Genomic DNA, 17,924 nt, shown 5'->3' with positions numbered 1-17,924 from the left:
TAGTGCTTTGAGTCCATACAAAGTTGATGAGAGCATACCCATAATTCGCCCAAAAGAAATCTCAAACCAAAAGCAATCCTAGTGTACTTTGGAGGACTAAGAATCCATCTTTTGTATGAACATAATTCTTCAAGTAGTGATGCATTTTTTTGACAATGACTCTATTAAATGTTCATACACTTTTGTTGATGAAAAATGTGTTAGGAAGTAGAAGATTGATATTACCATTTCTTGTTATATTAAGTGTAATATAACCTTTGCATAACTCTTTTGCACTAAAAAACATATTGAAAAAAGATCTTGTAAAAATAAATAAAAATAAGTACAACAAAAAACTATTTCATTTAATTTTTTCTAAATAAAATTATCAGTCCCGCATATCTATAGGCGGAGACTAATGTTTTCATCTCACTCATTAATTTGCTTTGAAAATTATGTCAAAAAATTTATTCTATGCTTTATCTTGAGTTTTTTCTTAAAATCATTTCTCTCTCCATTTTTGTATTTTTTTGATTGGTCAACATTTTTTTCTTGGGGTTTTAACTTTTTTCATTTAAAAAAGAATCAAGTGGCCAATCAAATGTAAGCAGGGAAATTATTGCGATGGTTTCTAATGTTTTGTAGATTATGATATTGATTTTTATTTTATATTCATTCTTGTCCTTATCCTTGAGGAAAAAGTGGATTTTATTATTATTATTATATTATGATATTGTGATTGATACCAAATTATTATTAAAATATGATTATATTGTTATGTTTTCTTAATACCAAATCATTATTATTATTATTATATTTTTATATTATATAATAATATATTATTATGTTTTCTTAATACCAAATTATTATTATATTTTTATATTATATAATAATATAACAATTTACTTCTTGGGATAGTGAGATCCTTTTAGAATGGAAGCTGGTAAAACTTCCTTTCAAAGTAAGTCTTTTAAACAATTCAAAAAAGAAGATAAATAAGAAGGAGATTAGACAAGAACCCCCTCTAACTGAGTTCTGCAAACTAAACTTTAATGATGCTTCTAAAGGAAACCCGAGTGTCTCAGGAATTGGGTGTGCTATCAAAGACCACAAGGGAAATGTCATTACAACATGGAAAGCCAGAATTCAAGATGGCTCTAATAATATAGAAGAAGCTAAAAAGCTATTGTTGGTTGTCAAAGTAGCTTTGGGTTTTCAAATTCAAAACCTGATGATTGAGGGGGACTCCATGAACGTTATTTCGTCTCTTAAAGGATTTGAGTTGCCAAGCTAGAAAACTAATTACATTATTCAAGAAGCCATTAGTCATGCAAAAATTTAAGAATTATACAATTATGCGTTGTTTTAGAGAAGCTAATCAAGTTGTAGATTGTCTTGCTAATCAAGGTTGTAGACTTCAAGAAGGTGGTCAGTTCTTATCTCCCAATGAAGTTTTGAAGAATGAAAATCTCAACAAATTAGTTTTAGAGGATTTGGTAATATAACAAGTTTGTATTCAACTAAGAAGGTAAACAAGATGGGGATAAGATGGAGTTCCCTCTTTTCAAAGTTCTATAAGAAGAATTTCGATGGGGCTTCTTTGGGTAATCCAGGTGTTTTTGGCATAGGGTGTATTATCAAAGATCACAAGGGCAGTGCAATTTCAACTGGGATAGCCAGAATTCAAGATGGTTCCAATAACTTAGCAGAAGCTAATGCACTTTTGTTTCATGTCAAACTTGCATTGGGTGAACAAATTCAAAACCTTGAGATTGAGGGGGGCTCCACCTCGAAGGATTTGCTTCCCCAAGTTGGAAGATGAATTACATCATTCAAGAAGTCCTTTTAATTATGCATTTATTTAAAAGCTTCACATTTATGCACTATTTTAGAGTAGTCAAACGAGTAGTAGATTACCTTTCTCTATATGATACACTGCTTATATCGGGCCTTGAGGATAAAATCAGAATGGACATAGACAACATTATTAATGAATAGACTTCCTAACATGTGTTTTTTGCAGTTTGAATTTTTCTAGTGTTCGAGATTTAATTGAAGTCATTGTATACTTTGGCGGCCGCTTTTTGACATGGGGTGGGTACCCAATTTGGTCATGATGCTAATTATCCTGGTGGCTTTACTCTTTTCCAATGTCATTTTGCCTCATTTTGTTAAGATTAGTTTTTTATTCTACATCGGTACGTATCTCATGGGTGTGTGTGGGAGATGAGATCATCTTTTTACTCCATTACCTTATGCTCATTTAGGGTGCATAAAAACTAAAGATTTGGTTTCCATGAAATGATGGCTGATTGTTCGTGGGGAGTACAATACCTGGACAATTGGAGCTTATTGGTGAATGTCGTTGTGCGAGGTTGTATTTTCACACATTCGATGGCAGTCCAATGCTATCAATTAATTGCCTACACATGTGTTTGCCAGATTTTGAACTCCTTTTTTTGGCTGAGGATACCATCACGCTTCTCATTCAAGTTTCTCTATTTTTTCAATTTTCTCATCATGGCGAATATGGTTGTTTTGTAGGGTAATTTTCATGTTTTCTGACCTTAGGGGAATATTAATCAACTCGATTCAAATGATGCCTTTTCATTCCTTGTGCAAATGTTCATTGGGCTCTGCAGATGGTGCTTGGCGAGAAATGGTCAGTAGTCAATCGTTTTGCTCCCCCATCTGTAGCTATTTCAAGGTTGGCAACCATGGTAATGGATTTGTCATGGTCTGCCGAGTTCACTAAGCTGTTAGTTTGTAGCTTTGGGAACACTTCACACTTCTATTGGGATGAACTAAATGTTCAACTGATAAATTATATTTTTTTTAATGGAGATGGTTGGATAGGGTTTTTTTAAGCGGACTTGAAATTCTGGATGAATCAGTGACAAGATCTCTATGGATTTCCTTCATCAATAGTTTGAGATACAACTCCACTATTCCTTTTCTCTCATGGGGTCATACATATGCGGCCCAAATTGGCGAACTTCTGCTCTCGATGGCTGTTTGCAAATTTCATGCATGAGAGAACTTTTTGCTCATGCTCTCATTGATCCTCATGGTTATCTAGGTTCTTTCCCTCTCCTTGTGGATATAGCTTCATCTCAGGAATCTAGTATAAGAGTTTAAAGTTGTTAAGAAATATGATCAAGTTTTTCTGGTACTTCAACAACATATTTAGTATGGTGTTGGCTTTTGAACCTGTTTTATTCTAGCTTTGAGTGTATATATCTTCTCGGCTAGTAGACTCTTCAACCTGTCTACTATTTACCCCTACTTGATGCTTCGGTCATGGCTGGTCTTCTTTGAGGTAAAAGATTGTTATTGGGTTCGTGGTGGCTTCAAGGTTGAATGCTTCATCATATGGCTCTCTTGTTTCCTTGGTTGCTCTGTGGCTCATGTTTTATTTATGGATAGCTCATTCTCTGCAGTTTTTCCCTTTTGCCTGTAGACACATTTTGATATGGCTACTTCTATCAAATATATCATGTTGTAACTATTCTGGGTTGGTCACGTACCTATCTTTTGGGTGTTGTTTGATGGGCTTTTGATATGTTTGAAATTGTACCAGTTTCAAATTGATTCTAGATAGGGGTATTATAGTTTTCTTGTTGATCTTTTTTTTAGGGTAGTTTCCCTCCATTGATCAATCCTATATTGTATTTATTATAACTTTCATTTTCAATATTAATATATTATATTATAGGCTTAGGCCTTTTGCTTAAAAAAAATAAAAGTATAACAATAACTTATATAATATAAGTTATTAAATATATGTTTGAAATAATATTTTATAAATAAAATATATATTATTAAATTTTTAAAAAATTATATTTTTTGCTAAGATTTTATAGAGCTTCATTTATTAATAATGATAACTTGATTAATGTTAATATTATTTGATATATATATATATATTACATTTTTATATGTAGGCATCTAAAAATGGTCAACGCTTGCGGTGTCATACTTTAACATGTCCGCGTGACCTTATTTTAGGGTTTTCGCATCCTATTAACATTTCTTCTATGTCGCACACTTGATCTTTATTATTTGTTGACATTTTGTCATCCTTTTGCGTTTCTTGCATTTGTCGCATTTTCAATTAGGTCTTGTCAACATTATCATCATCAATTGCGATCTTTGATCATTATCAATATTATCATGTCAATTGGACATCTTCAACCCTTCTTAATGTCGAATCAGGGTTTTGTCCTGATCAATCATCAATCTCTTATCAATTCGCGACCGATTTGTCATTGGTCTTTGGTTATTCGACCTTCATCAAGTCGACCTTTTATCATTTTATCAATCTTTGATCGATTTGTCATCGATCTCAATCAATCATCATTTCTCATCAATTTGGATTGATTATTCATTGGTCCTCATCAATTGGCGTCTATCAATTTTATCATTGATCTTTATCAATCAACATCGACACTTTATCAATTATCCAATTTTCATCATTAAATCATGATCAAATCGACCCTATATCAATTATCTTCAATTATCTTTTGTCACGACCTAATTATTGTCCTTGCATTTCTAATTCACCTCCTAGGGTTCTGTGATTTAATCATTTAATCCTATTTGTCATTTTCCCTCTAGGTTAAATAATTTATTCATTTATCCTAAGTCTTCTTGTCACAATTAAATATTTATTTAATTGGCTAATTAATTCTCCCTCTTTTGTGAATTAATTAATGAATGAAAACTTATTAATTAATTCACCTAATTTACTAATTTCCTAATTTCTAATTCATCATTTTCACCTAATTTCCTAATTGCTAAATCCTAATTTCCAACTCATTATATCTCTCAAGTGGCTCCTATTTTTGTGCTTTAATTTGGAAGAATGTTTCCTTATTTGTCATGAGTTTGGATATGGCATCTTATCCTAACATTAGATTTGATGGCTAGTCTTATCCTCTTGCATGGAAAGTGTGCAATGACATTTCTTTCTAAATTTGTTTTTTCCCATTTTTGAATCCAATTGTATCTAATATCGAGTTCTTGCTAATTGTTGTTTTGTCTCTAATTTTTCTATAAATTGGATGCATTTCTCATCAAAATCAACCACGCTTCTAGTATCCTCGCGCTATCAAAATTGATCTTGCTTTCATACTTTGCTCTTGTACTTGTAGGTGAGATCCGCAAATCCGCTATTTGGAGGAGAAAGGAGGACAATGGAGAGATATGAAGGAGATGCTTTGCGTCTATGGTTTGCAATTTGATTAGCATTTTGTCTTCATAGCTTCATTGCGTGCAATAAGATCAATTTCATTGCAATCTAGTTTTTGTGGTTGAGCTAGTTTAGTATTGCTTTGATGTATTCCATTTTCCTATCTACATTATATTTTTTTATTATTTCAATTCTTATCTATTCATTTAATAAGATTATTATATAGTATGGTTATTGTTAATTATTATTAACTTTGTTTATTTAATATTATTATTTTTCTTAACATTTATATTTTATATATTTCAATTTTTTATATTTTTTAATTCTATTTTAGTTTTTAATTAAAATTAAAATTTGAAATTATGAAATTATAATAATAAATAAAAATAATTAGAAGTAGTTGAGTCTCTCCTTATTTATGTTCTAAAATATAATTTGAATTATTGTAGAATCATTATATTTTGAACTTTTATCTTAATGCATACAATATTTATAAAAAAGATGATATTTTATCATTTTTAACTATATTAATTATCTGTGTTATTTTTTTTTACAAGATTATTATTATTAATTATTGTTTTATATATCCCTCTCTATCTTCCTCCTACTCCTATCTCTAGACATGTGTCCCTCTATTCATTTATGTTTCTCCCTCTATAGCCCTCTCTGTCCCTTTCACTATTCTTAGGCCTCTATATCTATATCTCATTATCTCTCCATACTTCTTGTCCCAAATCTCCCCCCCTCTCTCTCTCTCTCTCTCTCTCTCTCTCTCTCTCTCTCTCTCTCTCTCTCCACCCCTATATCTCTCTCCCTCACTCTATTTTTATCTCTCTCTCTCTCTCTCTCTCTCTCTCTCTCCATCTTTATCTATACCTTTTTTTAGCTCTATCTCCTTATCTCCTCTCTAGATCACTCTTCCTCACTCCATCTCTCCATCTCTCTCTATTATGAACATAACAGGAGCTTAATTATCTTCTCAATTCATAGGTTTTATTTCACTCCTCATTGTATCTTTGTAAGTGGATGCATAGTTGATTTGAAGATATCATTTCTTCATTAAGGCCTTTGTTGCACAAACAACATCACTTACTAAATGGCCTACCAATTGACCTCATTTAATACACAAGCGTATGCAACTAATAGACCAAAAAATTTCCTAATTGACCTTCCGCACCTCTTTGGCATACATATTGCACACTAAGGTGCAATTGCTTGTTTCAGGCTAATGTCAAATTACTCCATCAATTATCTTTTTTCACTTTTACTGCTGAAATATCTATATGTTTGTCTCAACATCAAAACAAAAATGGCGGCAAACAAATAGACAATTGACTTGAGGTACTAGACAAGCCAAAAACTACATAACATCAATCACTAAGCTGCTTATGGAATCTAAACAACAAACAATCCTTTTTAAAAATAAATAAAAAATAACTCATTAGTGTTTAGCAAATAAACAGGACTCTAGCTATATCACAACTCTTGTTCACATATGCCTTTTATTTATGTTAAAAACCATAAATTTAATTCTATTCAACTATAATTCTATTCATATTTGACATTTAGATCAACTACACAATTTAGGAGAAAATCAATCATTTAAAAAATAAAAATAATAAGATCTAAAAATAATATAGTTAAAAAATATATGTGCAAAATATGAAGAGAGATATTTTATAATAGAAAAAATCATCTCTAAAATAAATGTTCTTCTATTTTATTTCAAATAATAAAATAACACTTTCATAAGAACTGAAACATGACACATTTCATTCATTTATCTGTTATTTACAAAATTGTTTCAGAAATAAATTTTTATTTAGAGACATTTGATGTCATTATAGATTTATTTTGAGGTCATTATAGAATATGCATTGCTTTAACTCGCCAACGTATTCGACAGGGGGTCCTTCGGGATGGTCTACCGGTAAATCCGATTTTAATGAGAAAGATCGCCTTTAGAGCGAGCTCTCAACTCAACACTCTGCACATTCGAATTAAACCAAAATAAAGCCCTGCATTTGTACTAAACCAACATCTGTTTTCTCTTTCTCAATGGCGGCTGCAATGTTAAATCGTTGTGGCCGAGCCACGCAAAATGCCGTTTCACTTTTAAGATCTCAATTCAATTCAAGCCAGAAGAGCAAATTCGCCATTGCAGCCGTTGGTTCGCTTTATGGCGTTGCCAATTTTTACTCGTCTCAGGTCTGCATATTTTCTTCCAACAAATGAAAGCATAGGTAGACTACAAATTCGATTTCCTGTGTTATTTTCAGATTTGAAATTCTTGTATTAGATTTGCATTTTGTTTGCATGAGATCGACAATTTTGAAACTAAAAGCAAAATGCAACTTTAGTTTCAATGGAAGCATTTTCAATGTTAGGTAGGACTTAATGGAAAGATGAACAATTGTTTGGAAGTACTAGGGTATTTGGCAACCACACGATTATTTAGTTTAATTTGTATTTCATGCATTTCCTAGATTTTGATAAGTAAAGGACTTACATTTTGTATTTCATGATTTTTATACTAAAATTGAACACACACTCTTCCATCGAGGAAATGTGGGAAAAAACACCAACAATTTTTTGACTTAGAAACGATGCATGGTACTGGTCCTGTATGTATCAATAGGGTAGCATGATTGGCACCGCTTCATCCTATGTCATTATTGTGACAATTCCTTCACCTTACCAGTAGACCACAGCCCATTGGACAGACATGATTTTTTTTTGTTTTAGTGGAATCCAATAATTTTTTTTATTTTTGATATCTTTTTATTATTTACAGTTTTAAAGCTCTGCATTTCGCTGTTTTAGTCTATTGTTATTTCATAGATTAACGAATGTTTTATCAGGGCCCTTCACCTATCATCAAAGTAAAAATAGGCACTATCAACTTAAAACTTTTTGGAAATGAAAATGTAAAACTATATTGCTCTTGAGATTTCCATCAGCTATTTGATCCTCTACAGGGACTGTATAGATCCACATTAGCGTTTGAAAACCAAAACAATCTAGGTTATCAGAGATTATCTAATCACCTCTAGCCTAAAACAAAAATAGCTGGATTTTGAAATTTCAAGCATGCATGGACCACCAGAACATTCAAACTAAATTTTCTTCACATGGCATCCTAGACTTCAACTTGACCAGCATCTTAGGGTTTAATCCTCGTCAACAATGGGATTCAGCCATGTTCCACGGTCTTCATTTGCTGTGCTCGCGTGCCACACTGGAGCTTAGAGGACCTTTCTAGAGATGAGTTGAGAATTGCCAAGCATGGCTTGTGTCCCTTTCTGTGGATGGGCCTTACCTGAGGCATTGTCGTTGCATTTAAGATGCAAAACAATGCCTTCGTTTTGTTGTACCCATGTGGAATTTTTGTGTTGTGTCAAGTTCTTCAGCCAAACCCTTGTCTTTTTGACAATCACGATTCATGTATCAAAGTTCTGTCTTGTTTTTGTATATAGCTTTGCAGGATCAACAAATAGAGCTATCCAATGAATCAACAAAAATATACTAATGTATAGAAACAGCAAGACCATTTATGGGCGTGCATCAAGCAAGGAAGATATTGGAGTTATTTTACAAGGTTACGTGATGTCACAAGCACGCTATTATATGGGGGAGATCTGATTCAAATTCAAGTTTGTTGTTTACCTTAATGAGGTGTGCGCAGGATAGAGTGAAGGATGAAAGTGTCTTGATCAAAGTCTGTAACAACATGTATGGGGCGTGCCAGTGTGAAAGAAGGGGATGTTTCAAATTACTATTTTACAAGGGCAACACAAAGAGGCACGCCTACAAGTAGGGAGAAAAGTTTGAAATTCAAAATATCGCTCAATGAGTGGAAGCCAATTTTATAAGTGCCTTATCAGGCGTGTGCTTGTATAAGTGTTGATGTATGAAGAGTGTATGAAGAGCGTATACACTAATAAACAGAATCAGAAAATAATGAATAAAATACACAGACAATTTGAAACACGAAACACAGAATTTATTTACCTCCACGTTTTGTGAGTGGAGGTAATGTATCAGGGTCTGCTCTTTTTGATTTGCCAGCAGAAAATGCTTCCACCGGCTCTGCCATATGTATGCCAAATTTGGTCCGCTCAGTGCGTAGGGGTGATCCCACACAACTACCACCCAATGCATTCATGTTGCAACCGGGACGGCAGAGTCAATACCCACGAACTATGCCAAGTTGTAGACATGTTGACAGTGGATTATCTTTTTCAAAGCCAGCAAATATTACCAGTGGATTTTGTCATGATGAAGAAGAATTTGGAACGCGGGACTTGGCCTATTCTGCTCCCATAAGCTCAGCCATGGGTGAAATGGATCCCACACAATCCTCATCTCTGCCAAAATTGTCAGAGCTACAAAACACATACCTGCCGTGAACCTTAAAGTTTGGCAATATACAAATCTGTTGATTCCTCAGCACAGCGTGGATAATTCTGGCATCACGCAGGTTTCAAGTAACCAGTCAAACAACTCCTCCATGCCTTGTAGCTTGCAATCGCCTATTTTAGGCATGAGAAATAGTGTTGGTGCCACATGGGCAGTGAGGGAACCGCCCTCTAATCTGCCATTTAATTTTGGTCTGTGGGACTTAAACAGTACATATATGCTCTGTTTCGGTCAGTATTCAAACTCAACCCCTAGTGTTGCCAGTTAAAAATAATAGTAATTCATGGGGGATCACCACTGAATTACAGGGTGAGGCTATAGAGAGGAGTGGTATTGGTAATTTGCCAGGGGTGAGTACTGCTGGAAATGGTGGTGATGTTGGACATAATAATTTTGGTAATGCTGGTAAAGTTACCATGCAGGGGCTGCAAGTTCAAAACTCACGGGTGAGTTGTGAGGTGGATCCCACGCAGTCCACTCACACACTAACATTGCCGCCTCCTCTCCAAAGTTCACAGGGAATCTTGGATGGTCTGCAGCATTAAAACTTGGAACATGTAAATTCAAATTTCAACTCATCATTTCTGCCGCGCATGATCTCTGAGTGGCAGGGGATTAACACGGAGTTGCAGAGGACTAATGGCAATGATAATGTTGGTAATTTTGCTAATGTTGATAATATGCAGAGTAGTGTTGGTAATTTTGATGATGCTGGTTTGAACAAAATGCGAGATGGATTCCAGTATGGAAACAATTCAAAGCTCTGTGAAGAGGGTTTTGTTGGACTAAGGCAATGTAAATTGAGTATGTCTTTCATACACATGACTGAGAAGGTTCCAAAGGTCTCAATATTTCCATTGCAGAAAATTCTACAGACTGCAGATTTGTCAAAAAGCTGTAATGAATAATAAAGATTAATGCCCTGCTTTCCTGTGGATATAGCCAAGTTGGTGAACCACATTAAATTCTTGCATCTCTGTGTAATGTATGGGTTCTCAATTTGTCTAATTACTTAACCATAAGCACATACTTGCCTTTCAAGGTCAGAAACATTCAAACTGATTATGTGGCACGTGCTTGTTAGAGTAGTTGATCGAGTTTTAAAAATAGTATGCAGATTTTTGTAGATAACCATGCCAAATATAAAGAACAATTCAACATTTGTCAAAGAAAAGCATGTAAATCTATGTCATGAAGTGCACACCAAATAGTAGGAGGACTAATGTCTTAAACACAAAGTCTGCAAAAGCCTATATAGGCATTTACCTGACAAAAGGAAAACAAGCTTTTACTACAAGTTTAGATGTACTCATGTTGGTGTGCGCCTAACAGTGCATGGGTAAGTTTTTTAAATCTTAAGTAATTGCTCATGTATATGTGTACATCAGTGTGTTGAGGCTGTTTCATTATAAAAACATGCTTTTCTATACAGAGGCACACCTGATAAAGAAAGCCGATCAATTTATCCAAAAAATGCAATCAATAAATAGTGAGGCATGCTAAACATGGCTTGATGATGTAGGAGCATCTTGGAACATCCAAAAGATTTGATTTACTGATTGTCACAGAGTGTCGAGTTGCAGAGAGGGGCGTTGCAGAGTACTGCATTCTACCATATTTTATTGCTTGGCCTTGTGGTTTGGGGGGAAGGTAGATCTAGTGGTGAGGAATGTTAGTTCCAAGATTCCAAAGGTTTGAGTTACTGGAATGTATTCCAGAGGTGACAGTGGAGATTGTGTTTCTGGGATGATCATATAGGGGTCTGAGAGTTTGTGTCATCTAAGGGAAGTGTGCGCTAGCAAGAGGAGATGTGTGAAGACAAATTAGGACCAATAGAGCTTGTTTTGAAAATCGTGTGGTGTTATTTTATGTTCGGAGATGATTTAGGATTGAGGGGTGGCCTACTACACGTTACATACCTATGGGATGCAAATGGTATATAAGCAAGACTTGTGATTGTTGCAAGGCATCGAAGAAGGCAAAAGACGTCCAGAGCAGAAGGATAGAATCAAGGGTAGCGACCGGATCCGGAGGACCTAATAGTGACAGGTTTTGGAGGAGCTAGATATGTTTCCGGAGGTGGTGTTGTGCTTTGGAGATTGTGTATGAGATTATTGTAATCCTGGGCTGCGGCCTGACATGCTAGAAGCCCTAGTGGTAGATGTGTAAGTTCTGAGATCTAATATAATGAGGATGAATCTTTTGAGGTTCAGTTTTTCCTTTTATGGGTTTTCCCAGGATAGTTCTTGTTTCTGTGTCTCTGTGTGCTGATTCTTCTTTGTATGTTGCTTCTATTTTATGCTATGGATGTGTTCCGGAAAGTTAAGGCTGCAAGGTTGGACTGTCCATTCCGGACTCTCCATCTTTGACTGCATCACTTGACCAACTAGCACTTGTCAAAAGGAGTTTTGCTATTAATAGGGGGTGCATGCATTCAAAGGAATCATGTCTTTACAGAAATAGAAGAGCAGAATCTCAGAAATAGTGATGTTTTATGCATAAATAATTCTTCATATATCATTCATTTCATAGCAGCAGCAGGGTTTGGCGAGTATAGCTACCTATAGTAGTGATATCTTTATTGATAGAGCATCGAGAAAGTTGCTTTAATACTAGGATCTTCTGGTGTAGCTATTTTTAGTTGTCTTTATTTTTGACCACGTGTTTTTTTGAGGATTTTCTATTTTTAGAGTCCTTTTGTTGGATTTCTTATTTGAGGAGACAAGAAATTCTAGATTGTTATCCTTAGGTCAACTGTTAGAATGTTGTTATCCTTATCAAGAATCTAACTAAAGATTGCTTGAGTGAGGATTTGGTATTTTTAGAGTCCTATTGTTGGATTTTTTATTTTAGGAGACGAGAGGTTCTAGATCCTTATCCTTAGGTCAATTGTTAGTATGTTATCCTTATCAAGAATCTAACTGAAGATTGCTTGAGTTAGGATTTGGTATTTGTGTTTTGTATTTTGTAATAAGCTTGCTTTGCAGGCACGCAAGCAAACTATTCTTAGTTTAGAAGTTGTCGTTAGCTAGTTTTTGTTTTATATCTCATTCACTGTTTTGTAATCTTTATAAATAAGTGCCATTTATACTTAGTTTTCCAACAGTAATGTTCATGCCTACTTATTGCTGATAGTGCTGTTCATTGAGTTCTATGCTTTTATGTTCAATTGTCTTGTGTCAATTACAATCTGATAATTTTTGTAAGCTTTATATTGTAATCTTTTTCAAAGGAAGTCTTGTATCTTTCTATGGAAGATTTCCGTGCTTTATACATGGTAACCTTAGTTTATTTTCATGTTAATTCAATCTTCTTTTATTTGTGACTTTTAGCTATTGCATTTAACTAAAAGCTGTAAGAATTTATTAGCTGTGTTAGATCTTTTCTGTAGTAGACAGATATAAAATACAAAATCTCTTCTAGTGCTGAAGTGTGAATCACCTTGTTGATCTATAAACTCTACTTTGGCATATAAAAATCCATTAAAATGTTCAATACTCTCCTGCATGCTTTGCAAATGAAAATTTGTGATGGTGTTTGCATAATAGTAATAACTGCTTGCGTATGTTTTTTTCGTGGATACATGAACCAGATTGTAACAATTGTGCCTTGTAAATGAGATTTTTAGATATTCAAGGAATTTTTTTAATCTAAACAGCAAACATACAACTTCCTAGTGGTTAAAATAGAGACCAGTAATCTGCTGCAAACAAGATTGAAGGAATACAACACACGATTTCTGGAAATAAATAGCTAAGCTGCGTTCAAAACCAAAACTCAGGAAGACAGATCTTGTCGATACAAAGCTTGATTCAGTACAATCTACTTCCAATTTATTTTATGAAATTATCAAACACAATAAATGCGTTAACTGAAACAACAGTTTTTGCAGCATAAGTGTAGAATCAGCTACCATTAAGAATATCTAGTGTCCAAGGTACTTATTTATAGGACACAATGAATATGCTCTTGGGGATTTGAGAATAATAATTAAATATCTTAAAAAAAAAAGTTTTAAAACAAACCTTCCAAAAGCTGTCGAAAAAGTGGGAAATAAAGAATATCTAAAGCAAATATAATCTAAAACAACTTATAAAATAAAAATTACTAAAGTGGCCTAAAAAGAGGCATTCATCGTTGACCCAAAAATAGGACACAAGAAAAAGCCATTGGTGGATTTGGTTGCTGCTAAGGGTAGCAATTTTCACTAGAGCATCCTCTATGATTCTGAACGAATGGATCCTCTGATAAATACTAAAACCCTATCCATCATTGATCCATCTTGCCAACCAGGAAACCATTGCCCTAGTGTTTTATTGAGATTGAAAATGGTGACTGGATCATTGGCATTTGGGTATCATCAAACCCAAACATAAGCACTTGATGACATCAGCAATAGACACACAAGAAACTGTTATTAAAATCTGCAATTAATAATACATGAAGAGCCATTGTTCAATCCATCTCTAAAGTACTGGAAGTTGTTACCTGCCAAAGCTGTTGTACAGCTTCAAACACTAAGCTTGTCAACTGTAAAATACAGTTTGTGAGATCAGTCAAGACTCTAGCTGGACGATCTTCATGAAAATGAGTGAAACCTGCCTTGCAGTACTTGATATTGAACACAAATCAGCCATCACTTGCACCCCCTCCCCCCCATCCCACCCCACCCCACCCCACCCCACCCCACAAACACACACATATATGATGAAGTTTGATCACGAATAATTGAAGTGTTGCTTACATAGGCGACTCAAATATTGTCTTTTGCTGCTGGAGAAAGATGATTTCTTCTGATTACAAAAACTTGCAGTATGAGACAATCCCGAGTCACACTAACTTGTATTTGGCATGCTTCCTTGGCACTTCAAACATCAATTTTTCCTTTTAGGTGTTGTTTACATTTTCCAAGCCCCTCTCTAATTTAGGCAAAACTTTTATGAACTTCACCTATTAGAAATTAGGATCTTAGGTTATTAATCATTACAAATAAAATATAAAATAAATAAAATGATAGTTACAAGATATGCAGATTAAACCTACGTTGCAGGGTTTGTCATTTTAGGTCTGCGCACCTGCATTGGATTCGCTTGGGAGTGCGCTGAGGTACACCCCAAGTGCATTGGGTGTGCTGTAGGTACGCGGGCGTGTACCCACAACGTACCTTGGGTGCACCCAATGTGAACCTGAGGCGAACCCACAGTCCAAGGCGCCCAGTCCAGTCACTTTAAAAGTGACTTTTTTATTAATTTTTTTTAAAAACTTTTTTCTGCCTTGTAATCCCTAATCTGATCCCTAAAGCATCATTTCACTCTCTCTTTTTCTCATTTTGTGACTTCACTCTCTTTTTCTCATTTTGGCATTTTTAAGGGCAGCTGGTTATTTTCAAAGGTGATTGATTGATCATGGAGTGCCTGAGGAAGGACAATAGCTTGCACAAAGGAGATTCAATCATGCAAGGCAAGCATTTGATCCTATTGTCTAGTCTTTTAACAATTTTTTCAAGATTTTGGTGAATTTTTTCATATAAATTTATTTTTTAATTAAAAGAGAAACAAGTTCTATTTATTATAATGTTTTTTAATACTTTCTTTAGCTTCTTGCATTTTTTTTTTCTAATTTTAAATTGTGTAATTTCTTATAATAGCAAAATTAGATTGCAAGAATGGCAACTAGTTCAAGTTCAATGGGTGGGGGTCCAAATCAAAGATTTAAATTTGATAAAGGATCTCCTTTATGGGGATTTACTACAATGCTTGAAAAACTTCTAGGAGGTGGGGGATATCTTTGGAATTGTAATTATTGTAAAACCAATTATAGGAGCTTGTACTATCGAGTGAAACTTCACTTTTGTGGCTCTCCTGGGAGAGGGATTGAAATGTGTGAAGGGTTAGATAAGAAGGGTTTGTTTGCCACACAAACAACGACACTCATTAGAGAACAAAAAGAAGTTGATGGCATGGTAGAAAGAGCAAAACTAAGATCTCATCCTTCCACAAATAAAAAAACAATGACTTTACCCACAGATTGTCAACTAGTAATGGCCTTTTAACAACCTTTCTTGGAGATACCCTCTATGCAAGCTGAAGTAGAAAATCCCAATCTTTCCCGCTAAAGAGGCCCATTGGGCAAGGCATTTAAAATGGAAGTAAGATATTGTAGAGCAAAAAATTGCATGTTGCATCTATGCAAGTGGTCTTTCTTTCAACTTGGTGAGATCACTATATTGGCAGGAAATGGTGGTGGCAATCAATATTTCACCTCCTAGTTTCACAAGTCTTGTGTATGAAAAGGTGTGCACCACCTTATTGGGAAGAGAGAAGAATTTTGTAGAGACATCAATCAAACTGATAAGAGATTCTTGGGTTAAATTAAGAGTTTCTATTGTGTTTGATGAATGGAAAGATTGTGAAAACCGTCCATTAATAAATGTTATTGTAGTGTCCCTCAAAGGGGCAATGTTTTTGAGGGCAGTTGATTGTGAGGGGCAATTAAAGATGCAGAGTTCATTTCCAAAATCTTCATTGAGTCCATAGAGATGGTGGATCATGAAAATGTTGTCCAAATCATTATAGACAATGCAAAGGTTTGTAGGGCTGTAAGTCCTTTGGTTGAGCAAAGATATGAGCATATTATTGGATGCCATGCACCACACACTCCCTTAACTTGGTGATGCAAGCAATTGGCACTCAAATAGAGTGGGTGAAACAAATATACCAATAGGGTGAGGAGATTCAAATGTCTATGAGAAGCCACCATATGTCACAAGGCATTTTCAAGAGTTTCTCAAGGTTGGAATTTTTGAAGGTAAATTTAATTTAATTTATGCAATGTTTAATATTGTATATAATATTTTTTAATATGTTCTTGACATATTTTTTACATGATCTTAGGTTCCTGAGACCCCATTTGCATCACATACAATCGTGATGAGACGACTTTTGAAGGTGTGGGAGGCATTGAGTGCCATGGTTATTAGTAACCAATGGGGTGTTTGGATGTAGTCAAATTCAGAGCGCCCAAAATTTTAGTGAAATGGTAATTTATTATTTAGAAAGGAGAGGAGTACTCCTTAAATAGAGATTACAAACAATGTTTCTAAAACAAAAATGATCGAAAACGAAATACATAAAAGAAAGTTTCTAAATACTAACTAATTGACTTAAATGACCATTATAAGCGAACATTTTACTAACTACACCAAGTTGGCCCCTAAATTTTGCAAATTTGTTCAGACTTGGGGACTTGGTAAGAATGTCTGTAGTCTAATTGTCAGTTGGAACATACTGCAACATCACTGATCCATCTTCAACAAGTTGTCGTATGAAGTGACAATGGAGCTCTATATGCTTTGTATGCTCATGGAAGATTGGATTTTGGGCAAGCTTTAGCAGCCTTTGGTTGTCACAAAACAAGGTTGAAGGCCTTGCTTGAGACATTTTCATGTCAGAAAGCATCCTCCCAAGCCATACTGCTTTGACGGTTCCTCGATACTTTGCTTCTGTTGAGGAAAGAGCTACTGCCTACTACTTTTTATTGGTTCATGTGACTGCACCTGTACCAAGACTAAAAACATATCTAGAAGTAGACTCCCTGTCATCAATAGAACCTGCCCAATCTAAATCTTTGAAACTAATCAGCCTAGGATCTTTGCTTGTGCTATACAAAATGCCGAAGTCAGGTGTCCCTTTCACATATCTTAGTACTTGTTTTGCTACAACCCAATGTTCAACTTTAGGGGCAATCATGAAATGAGAGATGTAACTCATAACATAACTTAGATCAGGTCTAGTGGTTGTAATATAGATGAGGCTGCCAACTAGTTGCTTGAAAGTTGATTCATTAACCTTTGGTGAGTCTAATTTGGCCGAAAGTTTCAACCCTTTCTCCATAGGTGTAGATGAGATTTTGCAATTTATCATCTAGAACTTGTCCAACAAACTCTTGACATATTTAGACCAAGAAATGAAAATACTGCCACCTGTCTACCAAACTTCTACATTGAGACAATAATGCAGAAGGCCCAAATCTATCATATCAAAAGCCCGACACAAATTCAATTTGATTTGCTTAGGTAAATGTGCCCTCTACAAGTAATGATGATATCATCACAGATGACAAGAAGAATGATGTCATTACCAGTGCTCATGACATATAAATTGGGACCTGAAGGACTCCTTTGAAAGCCCTATGCATCCAAATACTTGTCAATCTTTATGTACCATGCCCTTAGGGCTTACTTTAGGCCATAGATTGCATGTTTGGTTCTCTTTGCTTGCAACCTTCGAACCTTGAGGTTGCATCATATAGACCTCTTCCTCCAAATATCCATTGA

At 34.8% G+C, this 17,924-nt stretch overlaps 1 protein-coding gene across 1 annotated transcript in view; it reads left to right on the top strand.

Moving 5' to 3' along the window:
* Positions 1–7,040: 7,040 nt before the first annotated feature.
* LOC131032983 (NADH-cytochrome b5 reductase-like protein) overlaps positions 7,041–17,924 on the top strand; it is a 205,795-nt gene continuing 194,911 nt past the window's right edge. Inside the window, exon 1 of the mRNA XM_057964084.2 lies at positions 7,041–7,378. Coding sequence (XP_057820067.2) covers positions 7,229–7,378 — 150 coding nt within the window. The 5' untranslated portion in view covers positions 7,041–7,228. The remainder of the gene's footprint in view (positions 7,379–17,924) is intronic.

The sequence above is a fragment of the Cryptomeria japonica genome, chromosome 9 (genome assembly GCF_030272615.1).
Source record: "Cryptomeria japonica chromosome 9, Sugi_1.0, whole genome shotgun sequence".
NCBI classification, from domain to species: domain Eukaryota; kingdom Viridiplantae; phylum Streptophyta; class Pinopsida; order Cupressales; family Cupressaceae; genus Cryptomeria; species Cryptomeria japonica.
This window is presented reverse-complemented; position numbering and strand designations above follow the sequence as displayed.